This window comes from Pseudopodoces humilis, chromosome 21, assembly GCF_049639895.1.
Source record: "Pseudopodoces humilis isolate 2021_Gansu_Grassland_sample_001 chromosome 21, ASM4963989v1, whole genome shotgun sequence".
NCBI classification, from domain to species: Eukaryota; Metazoa; Chordata; class Aves; order Passeriformes; family Paridae; genus Pseudopodoces; species Pseudopodoces humilis.
This window is the reverse complement of record NC_142220.1, coordinates 6,757,258-6,779,563: the sequence shown is the minus strand read 5'-3', so window position 1 is coordinate 6,779,563 and position 22,306 is coordinate 6,757,258. Positions and strand designations below refer to the sequence as shown.

The 22,306-nt window shown below is 44.7% G+C and overlaps 2 protein-coding genes across 9 annotated transcripts in view; one reads left to right on the top strand and one right to left on the bottom strand.

Moving 5' to 3' along the window:
* RECQL5 (RecQ like helicase 5) overlaps nt 1-22,306 on the top strand; it is a 39,061-nt gene that overhangs the window by 8,335 nt on the left and 8,420 nt on the right. For all 5 annotated transcript variants that reach the window (XM_088065472.1, XM_088065469.1, XM_088065470.1 and 2 more), the window contains exon 9: nt 20,828-21,055. In XM_088065472.1, coding sequence (XP_087921598.1) covers nt 20,828-21,055 — 228 coding nt within the window. The remainder of the gene's footprint in view (nt 1-20,827; nt 21,056-22,306) is intronic.
* SMIM5 (small integral membrane protein 5) lies at nt 1,417-17,297 on the bottom strand. 4 transcript variants are annotated; one of them, XR_001331740.2, is made up of 6 exons: nt 17,025-17,291; nt 10,867-10,992; nt 10,361-10,501; nt 8,586-8,739; nt 6,952-7,253; nt 1,417-2,115 (listed from the first exon to the last, which is right to left on the bottom strand). XR_001331740.2 is itself a non-coding variant. In XM_014255917.2 (5 exons), the coding sequence occupies exons 4-5, from the start codon at nt 8,710-8,712 to the stop codon at nt 7,132-7,134; spliced, it is 249 nt and encodes an 82-aa protein (XP_014111392.1). In that variant the 5' UTR covers nt 8,713-8,739; nt 10,361-10,501; nt 10,867-10,992; nt 17,025-17,291; the 3' UTR covers nt 4,306-7,131. The 4 variants fall into 4 exon arrangements, 2 of the variants coding, with proteins under 2 accessions (XP_014111392.1, XP_087921599.1); XR_015774334.1 differs by having other exon boundaries at nt 1,417-2,112; XM_014255917.2 differs by lacking the exon at nt 1,417-2,115 and having other exon boundaries at nt 4,306-7,253.

Genomic DNA, 22,306 nt, shown 5'->3' with positions numbered 1-22,306 from the left:
AGTGCTGGGGAAAACATGCCCTGTTGTTCCAAGAAACTTTTATGGCTGAGATCCTGCATGTGTCCCTAAGAAATCTCTCATCACTCCCACCTCTGAGTTAACTTCGAAGTCTTGGAGTCTGACCCAGTCAGGGGAATGTTTAACTTCTGTCTTTGATGATGGGTTGACTTAGCATTTGTTTTTGTTTTGACTCTCCTCCTTAAGTACATCACCCCTCTCCTAAGGGGGCAAACAGAACCATGGGATGGAAACATTTAGAGTTAATGTTTCTGTAAATCTCTGTCTCCACTCTGCAAAGTATCTGTGATTCTCAGTGATCTTAAAAGGACCTGATGGTGCTTAGAATGTTTCAGAAACAGGTTCAAATTATGGATGTGCCCAATCTAAATGCAGACTAGCAACCACAATATGCCTTGTTCAGGTTTAGTTCATGCCTTGTATGCTGTAATTGTACTAATTGCTGTTCTGTGCTGGATAAGACATCAAAGCTATATTTTTTCCAGGAAGGGAGCAGTATATGTTCACTAACTGAAAATGGTCTTTGTGTTTCATGCTTACAAGTTCTTCATTTTGTTTCATTTTTCACATGTGGGTCTAGGACAGCTTTTTCAGCATGAATGTAACATGTGCTGCTTTTCTAGTGCCTTCTCTCCTTGTCATGTTTGGCAAACAAATCCTGGGTTTATGGGATAGCCTTGCTCGTACTGAAGTGTGGCACAACACTGAGCCCTGGGGCACTTGAAGGGGCACTTCTTTGCCCAAAGTCAAGGTGATGCTGTTAAGCAGCTGCTGGGAGGCTTCTTGTTCTAAGAATTTGATCCACTTGTCTGAGAAGCTCTGCTCCTTCTGGGGTGTGTTCCCATCTCGCAGATGGCTGTTGTGGCTGGGTTTTGTAGAATCATAGAATGGTTTAGGTTGGAAGAGACCTTAAAGATGACCTAGTTCAACCTCCTGCCATGGGCAGGGACACTTTCCCCTAGGCCAGGTTGCTCCAAGCCCCATCCAGCCTGGCCTTCCAAGGGATGGGGCATCCATAACTTATCTAGGCAACCCGTGCCAGTATCTCACCACTCTCCAAGTAATAATCTGAGTAAGGGAATATCACTGACCTAATTAGAAGTCACCTCTCCCAGACTTTTTCTTCCCTTACTCAACTTGATCCATTCTTCCAACTGTATATCATGGGATATGATCCCATGATATGAACCCATCCCATATTGCAGCACCCCTGCCTGGCTTCCCTGCTCATAACTCTACAGGAAACTGAGGTTCTGTGGAAAGCAAAGCCACGTTGCATTTCTTTTTTTACATATTGGATTAATACAGTTCTACTCACTATCCAAACAGTGAAAACAAACCTCAAACTCTGACCTTGCAAGGTTATAAATAAGAACAAATAAAGACAGACTGTGTACTGGCAAGCAAGTTTGCATAGTGTATTTAGGCCTGAGTATGAGAGGAGAACAATGGTCTAAGCTGCTTTTAGAGAATGGGCTCAGACAAAGCTTTCAGTGGCCAGAGTTTCCTATTGCTCTTTTGCAAGGTAAAAAAAATCCCCAACCGACATAGCTGCAGCAGCAGTACACATCTTTATCAGCTTTAGGTGGTGGCTGACCATCTTCCACCTCTAGCTGCTGGTTTTGCTTGAAAGATGAAATTCAGAGATGAGTTTACTTTGGATTTGGCAAATGTTGCAGTTCCTGAATCCAGACAGCCTCAATGTATTGAGTTTGCTGTGGCCTGCAGAACAACTTGCTGGCATTGGGACATTGCTCTTGATACAGGGAAGTTACATGGAGAGAAATAACCATCCAGGGAGTGAGATGAGAGTTTTCTGTCAACAACACAATCAGGCTGTACCCAGGCTGGTTCTTGCTCAGCTGTACCAAGTTCTGGGTCCCCACTTTGCTGTCTATGAACCACCCCGTTGGTGCCTTGGAGATGTGCAGCACCCAAAGATAGCAGCAAATAAAATGAGGGCAATAAAAACAAGACAGAAGATGCCAATCACCACCAGCCCTCCAAGAGCCCAGTCACTTGTTGAAATCAGTTTCTTTAGGTCTTCCAGAACTGAGGATGCCTCTTGCTCTGGTGACATGCTGGCTTTCCACCCTGCTGGGGGCAGACAACAACAGGGTCAGATGTTGTATTCTCTCCGTGCCCTCAGCCACAGCCCCAAAACCAGTGCAGGTATGAATGATGTCTGTGCCTGCAGACACCCCCCTCCAAAGGAGGGTCACCCTTCACAGAAATGGGAGCATAAACCAGAGGAAACACAGACAAGACTGGTTTAACAATCAGATCTATAGAGATATAAAGAGGAAAAGCTGCTTGCTTTACAGCATTTTGACAGTTGAAATTAATTTTAATCATAGTTTATCAATATTTTAAATACAGTGTCTCTCCAGCATGTTCAATATGAACTCTGTCAGCTGTACAGCCTGTACATGAAAGACAAGTATTCAGTGGGATAAATTCCTTGATACTATTGGAAGGACCTCTAAAAGAAAGAGTTGGGGGTTTAAACTCTGAGGACAAAATTGAGATTAAATGAACACTTATTTAAAAACAAACAAGCAAAAAATCCCACCAATAATAAGCAAAGATCATGTACAACTTGTTTCTTCCATAGGGCTTAGAATAGTCCAGTTATGTTAAAAAGGGTGTCCTGCTAATGGAGTTTGCTTTACTAATGGTTTCTGTTACTCTGCAATAAAAGCATAAATTTTCCTCCCACAAGGTCCACTAACAATTTAAACTGGGATCTCAGTGGGTTCTACTCACTTGCTCTTTCACTGATACTTTGAATAATGACTTGGCTGTCAGCCTTCTAAAGAACATCTAGCATCTCTCTTTGTGAGCATCTTGTGGTTTTAGTAAAGCTTCCTTGCCTCTCAAGGGAAAGGATGGAATATTTCTCACACTTTCTTGCAAATGTGACTATGAAGATATATGAAAAGATATTGGTTATTTTTGAAAATTTGCTTGACTTGCTGCCTCTTTTGTCTGTATCCTGAGTACTTTAAGAAAAAGAATTACTCCTGTAAAGTTTTTCATCCTCAGCAGACTGGATTTGACTCGAAGCACAAGCTCACACTTGCTGAAGTTTTTGTTTCTTTCTACACAGCCAGATTTATTCAGTTCATGGTTTGTTTCTGGGTAGATGGCAGATCACTGTTCTCAGTCTTTAACCAGCCACACAGGACATCAAAGCTGTTCTGGATTCCTTTGCCTTCAAAAAGGAGGCAGCCTAGATGTAATTCCACAGACCCAAAGGCAGAAATCCCATGGGACTGCACACCCCAGGAAGTTCCTGTCTCTTTTGCTAACTGCAGTTCACCTCCCAGAATAGGAGAGCTGTATGACATTTCATAAATACCTGAAGCTGTTGTGGTTTGTAGAAGCTGTTTCCTCTGTTGCCTCCTCTTCAACCCCTCTAAGAGATCTTGGCCTGTGGTGAGGGACCTCTTGCTGTACCTGGAGACTTGTAGAGGTAGCCTGGAAGTTGCCTCTTTGGGCTGCAGTAAATGATTAACAGCTGATTTTTCTGCAAAGGTGTGGCTAATCTAATCAAATCAAAGGCCTTGAACCCAACTAAAAAGTCCTAATTCAGCTGTTCCTCAGACATTTCTTCCTCTTCATGGCTTTATCCAGTCCTACAGCTGTTGCAGTGCTTGTAGAGGCCCACTGTGGCCTCTGCCTAGGGCAGGCTGCAGGATGTGGTGGAGAGAAGAAGGCTGTGTTTCCTGGAGCTGTGTTGCAAGCTCCAGGAGGAGACTGGAGTGAGACTGTGAACAGGACTGCCCTGCAGTCCAAAATTCATTGTTACAGTTTAGGTGAATAAACCCATTCCAGAGCTGCAATAAAACTATCACTTTCCTGACTGGAGAAGGCTAGAGGGCTGGTGCTGGAGAGAGGGGAGAGGGGAGAAGGAGGAGTGTGATGTGTGAGATGTGTGTGAAAGGAAACTTATTTTTCACAAGCCAAGCAAACCAGAGGGATAATGTTACGGAACAGAAGCTATCCCATTAAGTCATCAGTAGAAATTCAACCACTTCACTGGAGGGGCTGGCCTTGCAGGCAATTTTGAGGTTCCTCAGGGAAAGAAACTATTTCAACACTTGTATCACCACAACTGAAGTAACAGTATTCCCGTGCAGTTCCTCCTAGGCTTTCACAGTACGAATGGCAGTTGCTGTGTTAGAAGCAGCCTTGCCTTATTCTGTGCTTTTCTGCATCTCCCTCTGCAGGTTGAAACAAGAGGATTCATCCTCACTGCTGCTCTCTATAGGTGCCTGTATCTGAGTACTGATTGAAGCCAAAACACAAAAGCTTGTGTGAGTGCTGAGCAGGGACCCAGGGACCAGAAGGTTTGTAGTCAGGAGAAGATGAAGAGCTGCAGGAGCCTGGGCACTTGCTGGCATCTTTCAGGCTACTCTGAATGCATGCAAGGAAGCAACAGATCAGGCAAACAACTGGCATGTCTGAATCCCAGCTGTAGGAATAGCCCAGATGAGTGCAATGGTACAAAATAATCCAAAGCAGAACATTAGGCCTGAGAGGTGCAGACAAATGTGTATAAGTTGGTCCCCTCTACATACATAGTGGCTGGTCCTTTGCTCCAGAAAGCCACCTGAATGCATTAGAGGATTGCCTATTTTTCTTTCCTTCCCTTTCTTTAACAGTGCTATGTTTATTATGTTTCCAATTCAGGAACTTGCAGTGGCCGAGATAAGACAGGAGCCATTTCTCTTGTTCCTCTGCCTGGTATCTGTCAGTGGTTTAACTTGTACCACTACTGGGAAACATGCATTTGTGGCTTTTCCTGTTGAGATAAGGCCTGGCAGCTTGTTCCCAGTGACAGCAACCTGTCAGCCCTTGGTGTGTGTCCAGCCTGCCAAGCTTCCCCCTGTCTTAGCACAGGCTGGCTCTGTGCTGCTGGAGCAGCCCTCAATGGGCTGCTGTTAATGTCTGCAGCTGGCACTGTCTAGCACAAGCTTGGAAAGAAAGTGAGCTCTGTTCTTCCCTGGGTCTCGTGACTTAATCTAGATACAAAAACATCTGTTGAGTCTGTCTGTGCAAAAGAGGTTTGAGGCTTCTGATGTCACTTTGATTGCCACTCATTTGTGAGTGAAATGAGCAAAGATTTATGGGACAGGAGGTTGGTGTGATGCACCTCTAAATGTTTGAATTGATGCTGTGCTTGAGATTGTTTCCCTCTAACACGTTGGCTGGCAGTGAAAACTTTGTGACAGCCTAAGAAATTTTTGTTTTGTTTTGTTTTGTTTTGTTACACCTTGGTAGTTTCAGTGTAACTCTGCCAGTACCTCATGCTAGTGCAGTCTGCTCTTGGTAGTTGTTGAGTCTCAAATATTTATTTCCAAAGAACATCCTCATTTTCTACTGGAAAGTTTTTGTTTTTATTAATTTAAAAGTAACACTGGTAGTTTCAGGAATTTTATTTTTCTTATAATTCTTAGACAATTCATTATGTCTCTGGCTGCAGATATATTTCAATGTGCAGCAGTACAAAAATACCAAATACCTAGATCCAGTTTGTTGGCAAAAAATAAAGTGCATTAAATACATAAGAAGCTGATGTAATGTGCCTTTTACTAATATGGGTGCAGGTAAGAGAGAAAATACATTTCTTTACAGAGTTTTCTTTATTTTCTGTACCTTTTGAACTGTCAAGAGTATTTTAAAGCCCACTGTTAAAAACTTGATGACTGTTCTCCCTAGCTAGATGTTGGCTTTGGTACATACACTTAGTTGGGATACTGAGGCAGAAGATAACTTCTCTACATGCATGTAATTTTTTATACCTTCTCACAAAGGTGTTTGGTCTCCCATTTGGGGCTGAAACACCACTGGTTCAGAGTTTAGTGTAGAATTGTGGCCTTCTTGTGCTGTGCCAGTTGTGAAAGTTGTGGCCTGTGCCACAGCCTTCTACGTCCATAAATCTCTTTCGGAAGTTCACTGGAGTGTAAACCAAACACACACAGTGGCTGCAGCATGGAAAAGGGATTTATTTGCACTTGTTAATTCCAGCCCATTCTTGGCTCTGCTCTGTCACTCTGCCCTCTGTCAGCTGCTGCACACATACCCTGAAGTGATGGCTCCCATCATGTGTCACTCCTCTGAAATGTGAGTTAATGAGACTCTCTGAAATGAGACTCCTCTGTGCATGCTCATAAACACACCCCTGGCATCATGTTCCTGTCTACTAAAATAAACTGCACACAGTGCAGGACGTCAGGCACACAGATTCCTCAAGTAAGGATTGGCATTTGTTCATCTCCTGGGTGAACAGGAGATGCTCAGGCTCTGCAAGAATCATTCATCTGCAATAAGCAGAAGAGTAGAACCACAGGGCATGGAGAGGGAGCATGTTGAGCAGAGAATGATCAAAGTAAGCTGTAGGATTGGTGAGTTTTTCCCTTTTGCCTTCATCTTTCTGTTAACAAAGAGTATTCCACACGATCTGTTTTCTTCTTTGGCAATTTCCCATCATTGTATCACCAATGAAATAACACTGGGGGCAGTTGTTACCAGCTGTACTCAGAGCTGGCACATCTGGAACAGAAGGTCCACCATTTGTTGTTTTCAGCAGATATCTCAGCTAAACATGTCTCCTGCAACAGGTTTGGCCACGAAAACATCATTTGATGCACAATGACTTGAGTGATTGGACCTCCCAGTGGTGTCAGTGGGTTTTGCTAAGGCCCAGTACCATCCTTCTGGTGAGGAGAGCAGGCAGTGCCTCGTGTGTGGCTGTGTGCGTGGCCTCTGCTTTGCTCCGTGCCTCTGTGTCCCAGAGGGGATCCTCAGCTGGCCCAGCTGCAGGGCTGTCTTTGGGAAAGCTGTCTCTTTTCTCAGCAGTCTGTGTCCATGCCCTCCCACCCCATCCCAGCCCAGAAGAGGGAGACAGTGATGGTAAAGGAGCTTTACCTTTCTGGTCACAGTAGTGGCTGTCACGGAGAGAAGGAATTCCACGCTGTGATTTCTGGTCCTTTGAGTCATGTTAATTAATATTGTTATTGCCATTTTCAGTGGGCTAGTGTGGAAAGTCATTCCCATAGCACTGAATCACAGTGTCCATGCATGTCCTTGATAGCAGGTTGTGTCACCTCATGAATGGGCAGCTGGGCGGACTTGGCTCTTCCTGTGTCTGGAGTCAGGGTGTCCATCACAGCCACAGCAGCTGTAGCAGCAGCAACTGCAGGCAATGATCATGAGCACCAGCACAGTAACTGGAAAGAGAAACAAAGGATATTTCTTCATAGCATAGGAACAATCCCTGCAGAGTAACCCAATGTCTCCTCCAAGTTGTTTGATGAGCAGCAAAATGAGCAAAGCCTGGTTTCTTGAGAATTTTTTTTGCCCTATATCCCCATCTTCCTCCTCCTAAGTTCCTGCTCCTTTTTATTGGTTTTCCATTTAATCTGGACAATCATTACTAGGCATTTCAAGACTTTAAGAACTACATTCCAAGCCATGTCAGGGCTTCTTTACCCACTTAATGGCTGTTGTTTGGGAGCTGACAAAAATCCAGCTTTGGATTTTTGAGTAACCAAACTCGAGGGAATTTGGTTACTCAAACTGGCAGTTGTATTTCTGAAGAGTGAGTTCAGCATACTCTTTAAGCATAGAGACTCATGACTGTGTTGGCTTTACTCTTCTGTATTTAGCTTGAAAAAATAAGATACTTCAAGTGCAAGGGTTCAATTCACAGAACACCAGGTTAACTTACTGTCCTCCACTCTAGCCAGGATGGTTGGTGTTGGCAGTGATGTGTTAGTTTATCTGGAGTAGAAAAGGATGACATGTTCCATCCTGCAGAACCTGTCAGTGTGAGCATGCCTCTGTGTGTGCATGTGTTCCTTTAAAGCCTGGACCTGGGCTGCCAGGTAACCAGGCCTGTGGGGAACCAGCTGTAGGGATGAACCAAATAAAGCAGCAGGTGTGACTTAGTGAATTCCAGCCCAGGGAGGAGTGTCCAGCTGGATGCACACCCTTCCTTTTGGCCGGGAGCAAGTCCTGCCTTCCTTCCTGCTTGTTTTCCCTTTGTATAAACAAAGTTCATCCCCCTTGATCCAGCTGTTCTCTGTTTCATGCCATCCCCACACAGAGCAGCAGGAGGTATTTTGCCATTACCAGAGAAGAATAAATAGGCTCATCTGAAGCATACTGCCTTCCACTGAGCCAGAACAGGAATGGCTCTTGGAGTCTCTCTTAAGTGTCTTCTGTGACAGGGAGATGCTCTAATACCATTTGTCATAAACTGTCTTCTATGCATCAAAACATTACAGCAGCTCAGGGCTGATAAAAATATTGCTGATTTAACTGATGTTTAAAATGGGGGCTTTGGGGAAAGCTGTACTGCTGCCTGTCATGCCCCACAATCATGTAGAGGTACATGTTGAGTATTAAAAAATTACCTAGGAATTAACCTGGGCCTTAGAGCACAGCCTAGAAAACAACAGCCAACACCACCAACCCACCTACACAACCTGTGGAGCAAGTTGCCCCCATAGGAGAGGAGAGAAATTCTGACACCCCTTTGCCTCCACCCACAAACTCACCAATAAACAGAAGAACCACAGAAAAGCTGACAATCTCCACTGGCTCAGCCTTGGGCAGTTTCTGGAGCTTAAGAAGAAACTTCTCACCAATGGCTTGAACTTCCTTTAGAAAACCTTCAGAAGACATTGTGTCACAACCTCTCCAGGCTTTATGCTGTGGGAGAACCAAACAGAGAATAAACCTTTTTACTGACTAATGCTAGGGAGCTGCCAGCCTTCTTATACAGCTGGTGATCACAAGGAAAACAAGTTTATCTGGTCTCAGTCCTTGCTCCCAGTAGCTAAGGTGGAGGACTGTTAATTGTCTACATGTTCTGGCACTGTTTTAATTTCAAAATCCAGTTTCGAGGGTGTTTTTGTCAACTGCACTGTTAAACAAAGTCCAAACGGTGTTCTACAAGGACACTTTTTCCAGCAGGCACTGAGTTAGACTGGACAATGCCTGCCCTTGGCTCTCACCCAATCAAAGTACTTTTTTTCCCATCTGTGCTAACTTGTCCTTCCAGAAACAAATGCAATTCTAACCCAACTTGAATTCTGAATGCTGAACTCCACTGTACATAGTTTTCAGTTGTTTCTTACTGAGTAACATGAAGAAACTCCCTTGAAGGCTTCTTGCACTTTGAGCTACAGAACCCCCCTTCAAAAACAAAGGTATTTACCTCAACATCTCAATACAATAGCATTAATTATGTTTTATTAACATTTACTGTATGACACTAAAAGTTAAAGTCTGCATTCACTAGGGACAGCTGGATGCTTTTCAAATTCTTACAGATGAGTGCAATTTTATAAAGAAAGCTAAATTTAGGGTTTTTTTTCCTTTTAAGCCACAGAGAAATATATGAATTGAAAAGTGGATTCCACCCATCACTGCTGATGCTGAGCAAAGCAAAAGCTCCTGGATCTGTCAGGGAGATATCTCCCTTGTGGAGCTAATCCCTCTTGCCCTGCTCAGTAATTTTAGGCCTTCTTTATTCTCAGAGTGATCATCAAGAGCTATTGCTACTGAAAATATTATTAGTCTAGCTAAAGTTAAGTGCCTCCATTTTGTCACCAATATTTGGTGTTCTTTTATCCCATGAGGAAAATTTTGGGAGGCACTGCAACAAACTAGCTGGCATGAAACCTATGGGCCTTCAAATTTTGCTTCAGTCAGGAACTGGAATTGGATATTTTTGATAAATATCCATAGTTCCACCTTAAAACAAGTGTTTGGACAGGTCAACACTTGAATGGGTTATAACTTTTATTTCATTATTATATCAAAATGTACTGATTTGTGTGCATTGTAACAGTCAACAACACTGGGTTTTGGGACTTGAACATTGCAATTTAATATCTTGATCTTGGTGATAACACAAAGCCAAGTGACTAAGACAGCACTTCCAGAACAAACCAGTTAGTTCCTTACTGCACATCTGGCTTGGTTACCCAAACAAATGGATGCTTGGAGTTCAGTTTTTCTAAACACACTGAGGACAGAGAGACCTTGGCTGTTTCTTTGCATGCTGGGCTTTAGTGCTCTAGTGCCAAGTTAAATTAGTTTTGTATGTTTATGCAATTCAGAAGGGGTTTTCTTTGCTCTTTTAAATCCAAGCGAAGGAATAAAAATTGGAACCAGCTGGTTTCTTAGAAATGGGGGTGGATGGAAAATCTACATCCACAGAAAGATTGCTGTGGAACTTAGAAAGGAGGCAGAGCTGTGGTCTTTTGACCTGAAAAGGTAATTTTTGAGACTAGGGTTAAGTGCTTCTTTCCTGGTGATTGCATACCCCAAGTGAGCTGCTCCAGCAATGGCTGCTTTATCCTTAGTGCTGCAGGATTCTGTGTCAGCAGGTTTTCAATTTTGTTTCCATTCCAAGAGATAGTGGAGGAAGCAGAGGTGAAATGATTTGTGTTTTCTGTTCTTGGCTCTAGAAGAAAAATATTTAAAAAATAAAATTTCTGGCTCTAACATTGTGAAAATGTTTGTTCCCTTTGGAGGTGTTTCTGCCTGTCCAGAAGCTCTCCTCATAAGGAATTTCCTGTAAACTTCCATGCCATGCTTTGGGTTGCACAAGAAGCAACAGGTGTTAAGAGCCAGGCTTGTGAAATTTGGTTATACAAGGTAAAATTAGTGATCAGAATTGTAGAACTCCATGTGGATTGGAAAAGTGCTTAGTTGAAAATGATAAAGGCTATCTCTGTAATGGACATTCCTCTCTGGCCATGTTACCTGATCTGGAGCTAAGTGAAGGAGTTTTTATTCTAAAACTTGCAAGGAATGTTGCTTGTTTACCTTGGTCTCAATTACATCAGGGACAAAGTTTGATGGTGGTGGTGCAGTCTCCAACGTGAGGAAGCAAATGTTTTCCTGCTTGACTGCACTTTCTTCTGCTTCCAAAGGCTCTCTGCTTTGGGACTTCTGCAGCAAGACAAAAGGGTGAAGTATAAAATAATTCTTAAAGGAAAAAAGTAAAACTCCCCCGAGAAAGCCAGTTACATTCATTTTGTATGTTCTATTCTACTTGTGATGTAAAATCTTTGTTCAGGACTAGTTTTGATGTGACCTTTTCCCAATTGATTTCAGTGGAACCAAGACTTTACCCTTGAGATTAGCACAAGGGTACGGATAGTGTGATTTAAACCACTTGTCTTATGCATCTGCCTCATTTAAAACACAAAGTGGTGACATTAATTACAATAACAGAGTGGAACTGTGAGAATTAATTTCTTTTATTATATTGTGTTCAAATAAGCTTCCACTCACCAACAGTAGTAAAGGCCAGGTGGTGCAGGATATTCAGTTGAAGCAGTAACTGTGAAGATTATTATTAAAATAGGGAAGTCTTAAGAGATTTGAAAATTAAGGTTGTAGGCCTTAACTGACAGTTTACTTTCTAGGCCTGGAGTGCTGTTTTAGAGCTTGGAGGAGCCACCCAAGTTAGTACCTCAGAGATTCTCAGGGCTTTGGAGCAAACATAATTGTCTGCCAGTGTTTTCCTCAGCTGGGAATTTCTTCCTGCTCATCATTGTCCTTCCTCAAAACTTCACCCACTGAGGATGGGAACCCTCCAGAGCAGAGGAGACTTGGCTGTAGGGCAGCAGAGCTGATGGAACTGATCCATGTTATGGAAAAAAATCCTGAATGACCACAGTGCAATGTGGTCTTCATAACACATTGTCAGACTGATGTCAGGAAATTCTGTTCCACAGCTGTAGAGCTCCCATGAAGTAAAAATCAGATAAGGAGAAGCAAGATAAGAATCTCACATAGAAAAGAAAGTAACACAATGTCTCGTGACAGGCAGTTTGTGACATCCTGCTGGGATGGGGTGGCAGCCTGAAATTCATGGTTTTGACTTAAGAAATGAATCTAATCAGTGATGCCAGTGAAACTAGATCATCAAACCTTTCTGCCCTTTTCTAATGTTGCAAAGCCAAGCTGGGGGAGGGAATAAATCAAATCATTTAATTTGGGTTTATTTGGTTTTGATAGAAAAAAGGCCCATTCTGCCACGTGCCATGAGCTACTAGCCTTGATTGAAAGGACAGAGCACAGAAATGATGCTGGGGAATGGCAAACAGCTGCAAGTGTGCTACTCAGCTGCAAGGATTACATGACCCTGTAAAACCAAAGTACATGTCCTGTGTTTAGGACTTACACAGATTTAGATTCCCAGAAAGCACTAATGCAGATTCATCTTGCTGTGCCCACTGAAGAAAGCTGTGAAAATTGCCATAATAGCACTGAAATTATCTTTCTGAGTTGTTTTAATGGACTTGTGCCATGCTGAAGCACTCAAAGAAGTTTGGCTGCTCAGCCCTTTGGAGAATAAAGCCATTAAAAAGCCTCAATCTAGACATTCAAGAGAAAAGCCTCCATCAAGGTTCCTTTTTTGCTGTGAACTGGCTGCATATGGAGGCTTCTTTTTCCAAGAAAAAGAGCTTTGGGGTGACCATGTACAGTGGGGTCTGACATCCCTGTGTCTGCCTGAAGCTGGTGAGGCTGCTGTGAGTCTTTTGGAATTGCTGTATATTGAGCAGGGTTTTCTGGTCTATCCTGATGTGTGTGTGGACACAGCTGCATCCAAAGGTGAACTGTAGGGAGTGGGTGAGCTGCTGAGAATGAGACACTTGTTTACACATAGCCCTGGGGGTATTTGAGCAGCCTTTTTTAGTGCAAAAGGCGCAAATTTAAGTTTGTGGTTTAGCCCCAGGACTGGAAGTTAGTAAATAAAGGCAGTCTCCCTGGCCTGCCAGAGATGCTCCCTGGTTGTGTGACTTTAGGTAAGTCATCACATCCCACTGTTGGGTGACTTCATCTCTGCAAGACAGCAGAACCACATCAGAGTTTTGTTAATTCTTGTGTGTCCAAGTTTACAGCATGCTTGGGAATCTTTAGATAGAAAGGCAACAAGTCCCTGGTTTTGCTGTAGTTGTAAGCTGAAGTGGCCATTGTTTTACTCAATACTTCTTACACTTTGTTCACTGAGCCTGTTTAGGATGGATTTAGATGAAAGTGTGGTTTCCACTCTTGTTTGCTCCTAACCCAACCATGCTCCTCATATTGTTCTTGCCATGATCTTGATCCATTGGTTTTACTGTACTTGCATGGGTTTGTTGCTCTAGTAACCTAAAAGTGGAGATAAAAATTTTGGAGGGGGGAGTTTTGGGTGGAACAAGAAGCTGCTAAAGCCTCTAGTCCTAATGCAGCAAATCCCAGTGATGGTGAGTTGGTTCTCCTCCATTGCCCACTGCCCACAGCAAGAGTGCTCCAGAGACCTTACTAAGTAGAACCTTCCTGATATTCCCATCAAGTAGAATGCCAGAGCAACATTCTCATTGCAGCCTTGGCTTTTCCTTAAGACCTTGGCTCTGAAGAAGCAAATGCTGTGTTGTTCTTACTCAGACAAGTCCAATCACTTGGTTGAAATTGGACCTGTACAGGGATGGGAAGCCTGTATGGATTGTGGGGGTTTATCTGGTAGGAAATCTTACAAGGCAAGCCCAACCTCATGGAAGGAGGTTGCTGAGCAGCCAAAGGGGAGGGGATGCTTTTTATTCTGGTCTAACACTCTTAAAATAAGCTCTGACTGTACTTGGCCACTTTCTAAAGAACATGAAGGCTTGGCCAGTTTCAAAACGTACCAGCTTTGTTCTTGGTCCCTGAAATGTCCCTCTGATTTTATATGGATAAGGTCTGCAGTGCTTCCTGTTCTCAAACAATGCTGGGTTGCTAGGTGTGCCTACGGTGTGGATGCATTTTGGCATGTCATAATTCCTTCATGATTGTTTATTGTTCTAAGTGTACTGCTGAGATGAAAAGGGCCATAGAAATGCAGTTGTAATATCAGTGCATGGTTTTCCCTCATCATTGTTAATGCAGTGTTTGCTGCCATGACTGTAGTTGACCAGCCATGTGAATCTTAACTGTAGCTCAGACAAGCCCATTTTTCCTAAAACAGGAGTGCACAGAGCCAGACAGACCTATAATTCATTCCCAAGCAGATGAAAATAGTTACCAGTATCAAGAGAATTCAGCCCTTTAACATCACACACCCAAACTGGTAAATTGTAGCTCAATGCCATGGGAGAAAAGCTGGGACTTTGTCTGTTGGTTTGGAACAGAAGGCCACACATTCCTGAGATTTTAAAGCTGCCCTGCCTGGGTCACCCTTTGGCTGGAATACCCTCTCATCTCTACCACCTACCATTTGGAGATGGGTTTTGAGGCAGCCCTGTAAATGTGCCTTCTCTTCCCTACAACCTCATATTAGATTAATATAAAAAGGCACTGAATTCCCAGTTTCAGTAGCAGAGGTACCCGCTGGGGCACTGAGCTGGGATTCTTTACACCTCTGCAGAGCACCCTGGTTTTCTCCAGTCCATCCCACAAGCATGTCCACAAAACCCCATGAGATAATTCCTCACTACTAGAAATTTTTTAAGTGGGGAAACCAAAACACGGAGCCATCCAATGAAATGAAAAGGTCAATTTTAAAAATAAACCTGTAGTTCTACAAGAGAACTTTTTTTAGGGTCGGTGATGCTTGAATCTAGCCTGAAAGTCTATTCTAATATTAGCAAAATATCCATTTCCCAGGAAGCTGACTGAGAGGTAGCTGTGTGCCTGTGAAAGCCTTTAGTGACTTCACAAATATAGTGGGATCTATCAGTAGTTGGTGTTTGAGGTCCAGCATCTGGAGGCCCTGAGAGTGCTGGAAACTCCTCCACCTTTTTACAGCCACTTCTGTGCCCTGTCCTTGATCTCACATCTACAAGTCTCATAAATTACATGCATTTTTGAGTTTTTTGAAATATCCTGGACTAATCCTAGTAAAGGTGCTACTGGGGTGTAGGAACTCAAAACCAAAATCTGCAGCAGCAGCTGCTGCCTCAGGAGGAATTGTCTGGAATGTCATCAGCTGTGGGTGTGTGGTGTGATGGGGAGAGCCTGCAGGGAGGTGTGGGGTGGTGGGGAGAGCCTGCAGGGAGGTGTGGGGTGGTGGGGAGAGCCCGCAGGGAGGTGTGGGGTGGTGGGGAGAGCCTGCAGGGAGGTGTGGGGTGGTGGGGAGAGCCCGCAGGGAGGTGTGGGGTGGGTGCTGCTCCCAACCCCCAGCTCTCTCCCAGCCCCTCACAGTCCCTGCTGCCCAGTGGGTGCCTCTGGCCTGCTGCAGGCTCTGAGATCAGGGGGATGTCTTACAGAGAGGAACCTCTCTGTCAAACTGGATTATTTTGTACCTTCATTCCCACAACCACTGTTGTGGCTGAGCCCCGTGTACTGTGACAGCTGTAACACAAGCCATGTCCTGCTGCTTTTATCCAGACATGTGTTTCACGTTGCTGTGCCTCTCCCCCCACACATGAACAGCGCGGCTGCAGCTGGACAAGCCCCCAGCCAAACCCATTAAGATTTTCTTTTGGCCAGGAAAATTTGGCATGTTTCTCTACCTCTTTCCCTCCCCTGCCTTTCTCCCTTCACTCCTCCCTCCTTTTTATTTTTTTTATTTTTTTGTTTTGCTAAACTTTGTTTTTTCACATGCTTTATTTAAGAAGCTGTCTTAACTGCAACAACCAGCTTACAGAGACTCTTCATTAGCAGGGTGGAAACTTCCCTGCATCCCCTTGAGCCTTAGGGCCAGGCTGGAGGCCTGTGGGTCTGAGCTACATCTCCTCACTCAGGCAGTTCCAGTTCCATGTTTGTACAACATGTAGGTCAGAAAGACCTGCCCTCCATTCCTCGTTAATGGAAATGGAGAGAAGTGGAAATACCTGATCCTTAACATTCCTCCCTACAGGCATGTGTAAGATTGAGAAGCCCTCTTTCTGTGAGAATTGGCTTTCTGCTCCTGTTTGTAAACAGTTCACTGCCCCTGCCCCTCCTGGCAGAGGCTGAGGGGTCCCAGCTCAGTGCTGGGAGCTGCAGCAGCTTCCAAACAGAGAAGTCAGCTTCAGATGGCAGAAAATGGGGATTTATCTGGCCAGTCTCCATTACCAGCCCTTCTTCCCATACCCAACAGCAAAATGGAGATGGGAGCACAGGTGGTGGGACACCTCTGTAAAACCAAAGCTTGGACACAATGGCCTATAATGTCTTTTTCAACCTAAATGATTCTAAGTTGTAAAATGATTTTAAGTTGTAAAACTTCATGTATTTAGGTGATCCTTTTATTCTTCCTTCCCTTCTCGCTGCACTCAAACTTGACAGTCTGGTTACTGTAAACCATGAGCTGTGTATGTGCACGAACGTGCCTCTCAGAGCAGTGGGTTCTCTTGCTGTTTTGAACACTAAAGCAGCATCTGTGCCTGATACACTGGCTGAATTCTTATTTTTTTTTAAATGATCTCGTTAGTAACTGTGTCAAATCTTTCCGTTTATTTCTATTGCACACAGATGCTTAACTTGCACAGTGTGCTAGTTCCACGACCAGGGTTTGTTTTCTGAGTTCTCTCCTTCAGGATTTGGGGGATAGAACTGGGCTGCAGCTGGGAGGAGCTCCGGGGAAAAGCTGTGGCTGGCACCCTTCGGGTTTCATCGGCGCCTGCCTGTGCTGCGAGCTCCTCGCTAAAGGCACGCACAGCCTCGGAGCCAGCTGCCCTGTCCACACCGACTATTTCTGTATCAGGTCCCCAGCTTATCGGGACACAGACGATACGAGCGCAGGAACCCGAGCAGCCGGCCTTTGTCACGGGCAGAGGAGTCGCGGAGCCCCGCTCGGGCTCGGAGCTCCTTTTGTTACGGGGCGGCTGCGGCGCAGCTCTCCGCAATCCCATTAAAAGCTTTTCTCTTTTCTCCTGCCACCTTCGCTCCTCGGTGACCCTGGCAAGCAAACGGAGCCTCCCGAGCTCTGCTCCGTGGCTGACCGAGCAGGGGGAGCTCCCCAGGCTCCAGCCCCTCGCTAAGCAGCGTGGGGTGCCGCGCTTGACCGAACAGCAGCGATAGCTCAGCCTTACCCGACCGCGAGTTCTTCCCCTCTTGTTTTTCTTCCCGTCTTCTCAAACTTTCACGTCATCTCTCCCCTCATCCTGGCTTGCGGCTCGCTGCTCGCTCGGCTCCTCTCTGTGCTCCGCTGCTGACAGCCAGCTGTTGTCTCGGCCCTTTTTTTTTTTTTTTTTTTTTTTTTTGTTGCTGGTTGTCCTGGAGATGCGAAGTTTCGTGTTACATGTGTGCCAAAGAGGGAGGGAGGGAGAGGAGCCACCGCCGGCTGAGCCAGAGCCGGTGCCAGCTCCCCGGGCCGCCCAAGGGCCGGCACTTGTTGCTGGCTTCCTCTGTGCATCTCCTCCGAGAGAGGAGTTTCTTCTTTACCTTTTAATGACGCCTTTTTCTGGCGTGAGACTTGGATTCATTCCCTGCCTGCGATAGTTTGGGGCAATGTTAAAGCAAATAACTTTTATTTACACTGCCCAGTTTCCTTCTGGCTCCCTGGGGAAGGAGCTTTTCTCTTGGGTTCAGTGAAAGAGCAGAACAAGTACTCACAAGGACAGTGCAGCCCTGTAAGAGAGACCTGCCACAGGCAGGGCAGCAGCCACAATGCTGGGATGGTGAATTTGATGCTGGGACAGTGAATTTGATGCTGGGACGGTGAATTTGATGCTGGGACAGTGAATTTGATGCTGGAATGGTGAATTTGCTCTGTGCCCTTGGCCAAGTAATTTACTGTCTTGATGCTGAGCTTTTTGCTTCTTGTATTCTAGGGACAGCTGACTGTCACTGTCTTGTCTCACAGGGTGAAGCTCAGGTGATGCTGAAAGGACACAGTCCTTCAGAGAGGTGCAAAATTAGAAGTTCTCATCAACCTCATGACTTGATCTTCTATTTGATAAAGCTCATTAAGTGGCTTTGGCTTGACAACTGCATAACTAATTTGCCCTCATATGATTTTTTATATTTTTTAACCCTTTCACCTCATATTATTTAAAGACTTGCTGAGTTTATTTCAGGGAGCATTTCTGATGAGGCTCTGTATCCTTTGGGTTATACAATGGAATGCTTTTTTCTGGTGTTTTTTGGAGATGCATAGCTTCTTTTGTGATATGTGACTTTGCTTCTCCTCTGGCTGTCCATCTGCTTCTCCTAATTGCAGGAATAGGGCTCCTGTTTTATTTGGTGTATAAAGACAAGGACTACCAAAACAACACAGGTGCAAGCAGCTTTGTGGTCAGTTTAGCACTTTCCTGAAGTGTATTGCCACAGACAAAAATGTGTTAATAAACCTCGTTATTTGCTCTTCATCCCATTCCTTAATTTCAAATGTGTGGGAGGGGATGTCTGAAATGACATAATTTTGTTTAGACATTTTAGAGACCAATGGTCAGCTCATACATACTCTTTTTGAAGGGTGAGGGGAGACAAATATTACAGTTGCATATTTAAAAGATGAAATAATTTTAGGACATGTATAATAGTACAAACTACCATTAATTTATGTAAATCATCTCCACCTCGTGGGCATTAGTCAGGTGTTGGTGTGACTGGGGAAGCTTTCCCCTCGCATGTTAATGCATAACGAACTATGTTTCAGGAACTCTTGTGTTAAGCATTAATCCAGTGATTAACTCCAGCATCCCTGTTAGTAACTTTGTTTTTTGCCTTTTGAACTTAATTATAGGATTGCAGTTTTAGTTTTGCAACTGAATTTCCGTTATGGCCCAACTCCTGAACACCGCTGGCTGAAGTGGGGCTGTGGCCCCAGTCCGGGTAATTCTTCAGGAAGAAAAAGGCAATTACAGAAGGCTGGGTGGAAAGGGCTTGGTTTTACAAGCCTGATGGGTTAGAAACTGGAACTCTAAATTCCAGTGAGCTCACAGCTGATCTCTGCTTCCACCAAAGCCCTCCCCTGGGGCATCTAAAGGACAAGAGGTGTGTGTGGCTGTCCCTCCCCAGCATAAGCCTGGTGAGCTGTGGGAGTGGGGAGAGGGCTTGTCCCTCACTGAATGCCTCGCTGAATTAACTCTAATACAGATCAGTGCGTGCAAGGGGAAGAGACACGGACTAATGAGAATGCCTGCCTGTTTTCTTTTGGGGGAACAAAAAGCTGACTTGCAGCTCGCTGACATTTCTATAGTCACGTTGCATTGGCAAGCCAGGCAGCACCAGTAGTTCTTTTGGAAAGGCAGGACAAGGGGATCAAATGTGTTGCCCCCATCCCGGTTCCCCCACCCTTCCCCTCCATGTGAAAGGAGCTCTTTGAGTGCAGGAGCAGAGTGAGTCAGTGTGGCTCTGCAGGGGGATATAAAGGCAGCTTTGTCGGAGCCCTCTCCAGGCTTTGGTGCCCTGCACGGTGCAGACACCCTGCTGCAGCCCCTTACCTGAGCACTGCCAGCCCCCTGGCACTTCAGTACACTCAGGTCACTACCAGGGGACAGGAACCTGTGACCTGCTGCTGTGCTGCTTTCCAGATCAGCCTCCCAGGCCATGGGAAGGAGCGAGCTCCAGCCACCGCAGCCCCTTGCAGGGTTTGTTTGAGATGCTTTGGTAACATGTAGTTGTGTTCCCACACAGACACAAGTGAAGATGAAAACCGTGTTTGTTAGATCTCTGGCAAGTTCTGACATGCCTTAAAGGGTATGGAATAAGAGTAAATGAGGTGCTCACTCCCTTACTTTTCCCTTCTGTGACCCACTTTTTGCAGATGAAGTTGGTAAGGCCGCTAGGGCACACCTTGGTAGAGAAGAAAATTTTCCACCTTGTTCTTACTTGTAGTAAAATAAATTTCTTCTAAAATAACTTTTGTTCCCACTTGGCTGCAGGATTTGATCTCTAAATGCCTGATGAAGTGAATGTTTTCATATATTTATTATCAGCATTTTGATTAATGCACAACCAGCCACCTCTGCTGTGAAACTTTAGTTTTAAAAAGTTCCTCTAAATTCTTCTTTCTTAAAAAAAGGGGGGAAAGGAACTGCCTCATTCTTTGGCAAAATCAGTGTATTCCCTGGTTTAAGTTAGGGAGTGTTTTAGAAGAGAAATTACTTCCTGCCTGTATTGCTAGTGAGCATATTGTCACCAAGTTCTTTTCTATGTACCCCAAAACATTAATGCCTGCCAAAAATCTGAAAATTTCTGGAAGAATCTAATCATCTTCACATGGCTGGTTTTCTAATCCTGGTAAACTGGTTGTGCAATCCTGTGTGAGCAAATGGACTGGTTTTCATGCATGTAGGACTCTACCCAAACTTTGGGTGCTGATCTGGAGCATGTGTCAGCCCATCAAGATCCAGGCTGTGTCATCTGAATGGTGCTCCCTTGTGACCTCACTCTGGACTCTATTTCTGGGACTTGCTTTATATTCTTCTGTCTTCAAATATATATTTCTTCACTTTCAAATCACAAATAATAAACCTAGAAGCTCTTCAATGTTAGATACAGAGATACACTCTGAGGTGTAGTGACCAACAGGGTCTCTTACAGCCATCCTGATAGGACATGGAATATATTTAGCCAATGACACAGAATTAATAACTCTATATTTCATCAACTGATCCTTTTGCAGATCTCAAAGATCTGAGAGGGTTTACCAGAAGAGATTAACACTGATTTTTTTTACATATGGGGAAGTGGAGCAGAAAGACTTTAAGGTGACAGTAACAGAGCCTGAATTCTGCTCCAGGTATTAAGACCTGTGATTCCTGCTGGAATAGACATTCTCTGTGAAAAAACAAGAATCAAATCTTTAAATAAAGACACCCTACATTTGAAGGGTGGAGTTTTTGTGGATAGGAGTGATGACCAGATGATTTTGCCTTGTGTTTCCAAGCTGTCGCCACGCTGCCATAGCGAAGTACTTCGGCGACGTCACGCCACCTTGCAACAAGTGCTGTGACTTCTGCAAGAACCCAGGGGCAGTGAAAAGGCAACTGGAGGCACTGGAATGCTGCAGCAACAGCTGGAGCAAAACCTGCATCGGGCCCACAAGATCCTCCTGGGATAGCTACGACCCAGAGCTGTATGAGGGCGGGAGGAGAGGCTGCAGAGGCTTCAGCAGGTTTGTACCAGAGAGGTTACACTCATCTCATAGGAGCCATCAGAGAAAAGAGCATCCACCAGCTGCAGGCCAAGACACTCCTATTTTCAGCACATGTTTCTGTGTGGATGGTATTTTCCTGCAACTTTCTGGCAGCAGCAGCTGGAATTTCGTTTTCCACACACTTTGGCAGCCTCGTTCACATTCGTGTCCCAGAGAACCAAAAGCTGTTTTGACAGAGCTAAGAATTGCCCTGCACAATGTAATTGGCTCAAGAAACTAGCCTGAAATTTTTGAAAGCAGCAAGTGGGCTTGGCCTGTTCATAGTCACAAGGATCTAAAATGTTTAAAATTGACACCAAGATGACATGGTCCACAGTTCATTCCTGATTTAAGACAACTGTCTTGGGGGCCAGCAGGCCAGGGGCCACTGATGTGACTTAGTCACCACAGAGGATGTTATGAAGTGCCAGTGTCAGATTCTTCTGCAGATTGCTGCATTACCCTGTCAGGCTGACAGCAAAAGGAAGATGTGCAGTGGGAAACATGATGAACTCTTTAAAATGCTTGGCAGTGTGGAAGTGACAACTTCTCTTTCCCCTTGTTCCCTGGCAGAGTTGCAGTGATTGTGCAGCTGTGTCAGGATGAAGTTGCTCTGCTGGCACTGCCCATGAAGCTGTGCCAGGATACACAGAGCTGTAGGCTGGCCAGGCACTCTGCTTTACCTTAAAAAGCTTGAGATTGATACCTTTGTTCTTTGGCCAAGTCCAGCTGAGTCAGAGGAAACCAGGACTTGTGACTTAAGCCTGTATTTGGTCTCAGGACCTGAGAAGCCTCAGCCAATGCTGTTGTACAGAACAGTGTTTGCCATTTGGTTTATTGAACCTTTCCATGATCTGATTGTAATTTTGCCTTGGAAGTTGTAATATTCAGCAGCTCTAAAGCTCAGATTTGTGATACCTCTAAGTTTGGCAGCTGTGGGAGGCTACATCTGGTGAGGATCAGCTGCTGCATTTCAGTATATTAGAGATGGGGATTTCATTTATTGCAGCAGCCTGTGAACAAGTGAGGCTGAGGAATGGATGTTGTGCCCTTTCTGCCATCTCTGCTCCCAGGGCAGGAGGGACTGACAGATGCAGTACATGACAAGAGGCAGTGACTCCTGAACCCCCTGGGAGGATCTGGCAGAGCTTCTGAAATGGAGTCCTCCATTCTCAGGGCACTAGTTATGTGCTCTTAGTTCATGCCACTGCCTGCTAGTTTATGGGATTA